General features: G+C 40.6%; 1 protein-coding gene across 1 annotated transcript in view; it reads right to left on the reverse strand.

Moving 5' to 3' along the window:
- Nucleotides 1-7,500, reverse strand: part of LOC146332412 (transient receptor potential cation channel subfamily M member 1-like) — a 37,359-nt gene that overhangs the window by 24,110 nt on the left and 5,749 nt on the right. Inside the window, 8 exon segments of the mRNA XM_084723839.1 lie at nucleotides 2,728-2,851; nucleotides 3,089-3,195; nucleotides 3,197-3,207; nucleotides 3,757-3,928; nucleotides 4,202-4,326; nucleotides 4,651-4,864; nucleotides 5,015-5,207; nucleotides 5,588-5,664. Of these exon segments, the coding sequence (XP_084579965.1) occupies nucleotides 2,728-2,851; nucleotides 3,089-3,195; nucleotides 3,197-3,207; nucleotides 3,757-3,928; nucleotides 4,202-4,326; nucleotides 4,651-4,864; nucleotides 5,015-5,207; nucleotides 5,588-5,664 (1,023 nt within the window).

Genomic DNA, 7,500 nt, shown 5'->3' on the forward strand with positions numbered 1-7,500 from the left:
TTTAACAGTGTAAAAGGTTCTCTGTGTTCCTCGGGTTCAGTCTTCTGACTGTGATCATGTGATCATCGTGTCGATCATGTGATCACTCTGTTTGAGCCAACTCTGTTATCTGTTCATGAAGCCTGAGAACATAAAAACTTGAAGGAAAGAAGTCAACTGTCCCTCCCATGGTGCATTTCACTGACCAACAGCCAATCACAGAGCTCCACACTGACAGACAGCTAAAGCCAAAGAAACTGACTTTACAAACTGTAGCTTTACATTGATGTGGTAACCATGGCAACGTGGTTTTATGCTCCACTGTTACATCACCTGATTATTAAAAATAATATGAAGTAAAATTTATTCATATATTTATATGTTCACTTAAATCAACCTACTGCCTCTGTTTGTGTTCAAAATCATTAAATATGTATCTTAGTTCTTTTAAATCAGGATGAATTATTAATTAATTAATTTTTTATAAATATTTATATAATTGTATCATAATAAAAGATAAGAAGCTAAAAGGAATAAATGTGTAAATCTGCAGTTTCTTTCTCAGATGATGTTTTATTTACATCATTACTTCAAAGAACTCTGAGCTTATTTAAGAATTATATAAAAATATAAAAATATTTGATTTTAAATTATAGTTTTATAAGTGATTAATCAGATTAAAGATGAGCGAGGTGAGATCTGCTCTGGAAGTTTAACACATCACTCATAGTTTGACAGTTTTTACTGTTTTTACAGTTTTTACTCTTCAGTTCTGCTTGAACACATATTTAAAAGATCAAACTTCTGTCTATTAAACCTGATAATGTAACAACCTCCCACTATTATATTTTTGATGAAATGAAGCGTCTCAGAGTCTCTTAATGTGAGTCAAAATACACATTTTTAAATCATAATTCTTATTGATCTTTGACCTAGAAAGACTACAGAGTCGACATGTTATGGTTGAGACACGTCTCATAGAAATATTATGAATGAATTTGTCTAAAAATAGAAAGTTTACCAGAGTTTGAACAGTATTCCTGCCTTTTTTAACCCAGGAAGTGAGACAGGGGTCATTAGAGTACAGCTGACCCTTTATATGCCTGATTAAATCATCTGGGACACAACTTTAACTTTAAAGGACCAACATTTTCATAAACAATGCATTTTAAAACAAAGATGATTATAAGACGTCTGTTAGTTTGAGATTTTGTAGGATTTTAACACATTTGAAGTTTGAAGTCGTGAATTCTTGTCTGTTTTCTGACACTGAGACATTTTACACATTAAAGCAAATAAAAACATTTCATATATATAAATCCTTACAGAATATATTTTCACACAGAAAATGGAATTAGAGTGTTGGTATTAATAATTTATAATAAAATATTTAATAATATAACAGTTTTGTCTTCGGTAGGACAATATTTTCCCTAATTCTCAATTATGACATATGTCATTTCACTAGTTGAAATTATTTATTTACTTACTTTTACACATACTTAAGTAAGGATTACAGCATGTAATCCAAATAGTTACTTTAAGTTAAATCATAGTTAAGTGCTGATTACAATGTGAATTAATATCCAAACCTTTAATCTGCAAAACTCCCTCAGAAAACATTGAAAATGAGAAAAAAAAGGATTAATGATTAATTGATTATTTCAAATATTGATTCAGGAAACTGCTCAGAGTTTTCAGCTGTAGTTTGTAGTTTGTAGTTTGTAGTTTGTAGTTTGTGAGAACTGAGCAGAACAGAAACGATCTGGAGAAACAGAAACATCTATTGATAATATATCAATACATCAACACTTGAAAGTTACTGTAATACTCTGAGTAGTTTATGAAACAAATACTTTGTACTTTTACTGTTTTTTTTGTTACACCAGTGCTTTTACTTGTAATTGAGTAATATTTTAGTAATGTTACAGTACTTGTACTTGAGTACATTATTATTCTTACATTAAAATATTTCCTGAGTTTTCCACTAAAACGTCTCACTATCAGCTGATGAGACGTCTGACCTGCTGATACTGAACTCTGTTGTCTCTTTACGTCCAAACGTCCGTCCTGTCCACTGAGCTGAGAGTCCTCTGATATCTGTGTCACTTCATTCACTCAAACAGATAATCCAGCTCAGATTACATCTGTAATCACACGATGAAATGATGATGACGAGTGAAAACAATCACAGTAAAATATAAAAGTCGTTTCTCTGAGATGGAGATATTAATGTTTAATGTTAATGATGATGAATGTGATCACCGAATGACGACACACAGATGACTTCTGGATGAACACACACATTTATTGATGAACATGATGTGAAGGAACACAGAATATGAACGTCAGCATCAGAAGCCGCCTGCATGAAACCACTTAGATTAAGTTTTCCCTTTAATTTTATTCTGCAGACGTCTCAAGAAAAAAATCAGTCACATAAAATCACCTGCAGGATTTTCTTATGATGCTGCTACATGCTCCTTAGTGACCATTTACAAAAAAACATCACGATGCTGTCTTATTATATTAACATTTGAAAAAGCATGATGATGTGAGTGAAGTGTAACCATGGTAACTGAAGTGAACACATGCTGTATTATGACAGTAACAGCTGTGAAGCCTCAGCCTGATCACTGAACCTGACAGCTGAGAGAAAGATTTTACAAACTTAACGACAAACTTAAGTGTGGAACTTGAGGTGGTTTATGACACCAGACAACAGACAGGTGGTTCTGTCCAACCTACCAGAGCTCGCTTCTTCATGCACTCCATCACCATGAGGAAGAGCTGCTGCGCCTGACTGCGGCTATAGTTGAAGGTTTTCTGGATGCTGACCAGCAGCTGATCTTTGACGCCATCACTCAGCAACCTGCAGGACAGACATCGCTTATGGTCATGTGACACCTGGCTACTGCCACATGACACCACACAACTGACATGTGACACCACTCTACTGCCCTGTGACATCACACAACTGTCATGTGACTCCACCCTGCACTCATGCAGCTCTCTGTTACAGAGACTGTTCACTGCTGAGGATCTTCCTTCGGTCAGTCTAAAGCTGATTCCTCACTGAACCTGATGATCTTATTGGTCTGTTACTCACCCGTCCTCTCCACAGTATCTGTGTGCGAAGGAAATGATGTCAGAGGCGCGGCCGCTGCCGTCACAGACGACTACGGGAACCGGAGGCTCCTCCCTCAGACTCTCCGCCCTGACCCAGACCTGAGAGAAACACACACACAGAAAACACACACACACACACACACACACACACACACACACACTGTGTGTGTTATAGGGAGACTCTGGATGGGCCGTTACGACCTGTGAGGCTGGCAGTTTCCCACTGCCTCCAGCCTTTCTGCTAAGCTAGGCTAACAGTCCCCTCCTGCTTCCAGTCTCTGTGCTAAGCTAGGCTAGCAGTTTACCCTGATTGCAGTCTTTGTGCTAAGCTAGGTGTGTGCTCCTCTGTGATTGGTTGAAGTGAGAGGTGACGGCTGAGCCTCCCTTTGCTGTCCCTGCCTTACAGACAGCTCCAGGCATAGGATGACAAAGGGAAACCCACAGGTCACATGATTGGTCACATGACTGGTCACATGATCACAGCAGGTGGGGCAGATGAGTTCACACAGGAGCTAAAGTTTATATAAAGTGTTCACCTGTCTGTCAGTGACTGGTTGTCTGAGCAGTCACATGACCCAGGTGTGTGTGTGTGTGTGTGTGTGTGTGTGTGTGTGTGTGTGTGTGTGTGTGTGTGTGTGTGAGACTCACGTGTGTTGATCTTCTGCAGAGCAATGTGTTTCTCCAGCTGGCGGCGGAGGCGGACCTCAGCTCCGTACTTCCCGTGTGTCCCGTTATCGGACAGGATGAAGTGGGAGTGGCTACCGTTCAGGACTGACAGCTTACTGAGCGGGTTGGACATCGTCTGATAGGGACGAGTCACCTGATTGGTCCAATCAGAGGTGGGAGAGGACAGGAAATAACAAGTCTTCATATGAACGTGGTGATTTATTGAACAACGAGTCAGTCAGTGGTTCTGGTGTCAGTCTGTAGTTTTTCTGAGGACCCCTACTGGTCCTCGCTGGTTTTGCAATGCAACAGTTTGTGAAATAATATTTCAATTTTTGATATAGATATTTGATTTTTTTTTTCATAAAACGGTCTGGTTCAGTCCTCTTCAGTCTAGTTTAGTTTGGTTCAGTCTGATTTGTCTTACGTCTCGTCCAATCAGGTCCTCCTTGTTCTCGATGATGCCCCACGGTGCGATGCCGATGGCGCACACTTTCCCTCTGGACTTTGATGAATGGTCTTTGAGAGCATCTCCAACATGGCGGATGACTCCTGAAAAAGGGTCAAATCGAAGAACATGTTTACTTCAACAGACCTGCCAACACTCTCATTGTTCTCAAGGTTCTCCCATACTTCAAAGTCATCTCCAAAACTCCAGTAAAATCTGTAGGGCTATCAATCTTTGATCTGAATAATCATCACACACAGATCTGTATGTTCGTCTGACGTCACACAAGCTACCAGATCGTCTATGAAACAAGAGCAGACAGTTAGCCTGGCTCTGTGATTGGCTGTGTGTGTCGTACCGGTGCAGGTCTGTGATTGGCTGTGTGTGTCGTACCGGTGCAGGTCTGTGATTGGCTGTGTGTGTCGTACCGGTGCTGACCCCCCCAGTGAAGATCCAGGCTCCGGTGGTCACGGCTGCTTTGATGAGTCCTTTACCAAAAACCTGCTTCAGTTTGGGAGGAAGCTCGAAGTTCTGCAGACCTCCGTGGACGGAGATGAGGAGCGTGGGGAGCTCCAGCTGCCACTCCTTCACCATCAGGTGGAGCAGGTGGTCCGGTTTGGAGTCATAGGAGACCCGGATATACTGCAGGAGGAGGAGGAGGAGGAGGAGGAGGAGGAAGATTTAATTTAATTTGATTATGAGGAGTGTGACAGCAGGTATATTACATATTAATTAAGACTTGTATGATCAGTAACATTAATTAATTATTAATTATGCAGAGTGTGACATCACCATGGCCTTGTTGACGAGTCCTCCTCCCTGGAACTCGATGACTCCGTAGGCGTCGGTTGGGGATGTCTGGGTGTGTTTGAGGGGACTCCATCTCTCGGCCGGTTGGACGTCCAGTTGGACCAGAGGAGGCCCCTCCTCTTTGGCCCCCGGAGGGACAGAGGTGTGCTGAGTGATCAGCTGACCACAGCTGCACCTGAACAACAACAACAACAACAACAACAACAACAACAACAACAACAACACACAATTACATGATGTGAGTGTCACTGTCATTAAAGTTCAGCTGTCAGATGTGTTAAGGTGCATTCAGGTGTGTCCAGGTGTGTTCAGATTTGTTCAGGTGTGCTCAGGTGTGTTCAGGTGCATTCAGGTGTGTTCAGGTGTGCTCAGGTGTGCTCAGGTGTGTTCAGGTGTGTTCAGGTGTGTTCACATTTGTTCAGGTGTGTTCAGGTGTGTTCACATTATTCAGGTGTGTTCAGCTGTGTTCAGGTGTGTTCAGGTGTGTTCAGTTGTGTTCAGGTGTGTTCAGGTGTGCTCAGGTGTGTTCAGTTGTGTCCAGGTGTGTGTCTTTACCTGCTGGAGTCTTTGCTGACAATAATCTGGACACATTCTCTCTTCTGGAAGGTTCTCTCGATCCACACTCGCTGAGTCTGAACACAAAGTCAACATCAAAACATCATCAACATCGAGTTACCTGGATAAATTAACCTTCAGGGCTTTCTGTCAGAAAGACTTCAGGAAGTCAGAGATGAATTATACAGAGCAATAAAGTCCGGGAGGATACGAGGTAATCAAATGCAGAACTTTCACCCAGGAGACCAGAGTTTGTTACCGTGACACCGGGTCGAGTTTTTTAAACTGAACTGGTATTATTTTTTTCCATGTCTGTCAGTAAACTTCCTTGCAGCTCAGTTTTGACCTCTGCTGTTGTTTTTGTGTGTCTCTCTGGTTTGTCTGACACACGAGTTGTCGGCTCTCACACTCCTGCAGCGCCACGTTAAAGCACCACAATCAGCTGAAACATGTCTGAATGGATCTGGCTAATTACTGGGAGAGTGGAACGTTCCATTTCTCTCTGCATCAAATCCTCTTATCCTCTCTGATCCTGCTGCTGCTGCACAAAAAACACACTGAAGAGTCCTTTAAATCTCAAATCCATACAGCTCTAATGACTGTGTGTGTGTGTGTGTGTGTGTGTGTGTGTGTGTGTGTGTGTGTGTGTGTGTGTGTGAGACAATAGCAGTGTGTGTCATTGTGTGTTGTTGTGTGTTTGTGGATGCACTCTGGATGATGATGGAGGATTAACATCTTGAACGTCACACAAGCTGCAGGTTTATTGTCTTTTTCACGTGAGTGATGAATCATCATCATCATCATCATCATCATCATCATCATCATCTTCGTCGTCAGTTTTCAGTTCCCTCTGTTCCGTCCTTACTCATCTAAAGGCTAATGCTAAGCTAACAGTCCAAATGTCTGTGAGGAGGTGGACTGCTGCTGCCTTCAATGTCAGCTGGTAAAAGTGATGCTTCAGGTCACATGAGTTCAAAGCTCACAGTGTATTCTGTGTTTAGTAGAATAACAACAACTGATGAATTTTATTGGTCATCAAAAAGTACCCAAAAGTAGTCGACCAGTTACAGAAAATATATCATTATTTTCACTCAACATCAGTGATCTATTGAAACACACTCATTAACGTGGGAAAAGGAAAAACATGGACTTAAATATTTGACTTTCTAGCTTCTAACTAACAACACAACATGCAGCCGGAAGTTAATGGTTTCCTTCATCTTTTATACTTTCTGGATTCTAACAGCTCAGACTTCTTTTTTACTGGATAGCACACATCTCCATACTGATTAAACTCCAATTGTGCAGCAGAGCTCAGTTTAAAATTAAAACTGGATTTTAACCTGGTTTTCTCAAACTCTGATTAGAACAAATTTGGGATTAAATTAATCTTTGTTGCTGGAACTCAAGGCAAGTTTATTTATATGGCACCATTCAGACACCAGCAGAGAGACACGTTCAAATAAAATGTTAAAACAACATTAAAAATGCATCTGAGATCATGGAATCAAAAGCTAAAATTTAATACAATAAATAGTTAAAACATTAAAGACATTGCATTTAAAAGACATAACTCAAGTCTATATGTTTCATCTGCTGCAAAGCTATCAGACAACATTATATAATTGAACTTGGGGCCGGGATACATTTTGTTATTGTTTGGTATGAGCAAAATTATTTTTTTAATGACAATTAATCAGTTAATTGGTCGTTAATGTTACCAATGATCAGTTAAGGAAACTCTTTAATTTGCAACCCTAGACTCGACCTGCTGACTGTCAGAGTTAGAGAGATCAAACACTGATGGTCCCTGAACGCCTCGTGATGCTGACTGTTAGTCTGGTTATTAATTTGCTTTTGAAGATTTCAAACAAAATGATATTTTATGCAGTTTTTCAGAGCAGCAGTACAAC

The sequence above is a fragment of the Lutjanus erythropterus genome, chromosome 1 (genome assembly GCF_056507025.1).
Source record: "Lutjanus erythropterus isolate fLutEry1 chromosome 1, fLutEry1.hap2, whole genome shotgun sequence".
Lineage (NCBI taxonomy): Eukaryota > Metazoa > Chordata > Actinopteri > Lutjaniformes > Lutjanidae > Lutjanus > Lutjanus erythropterus.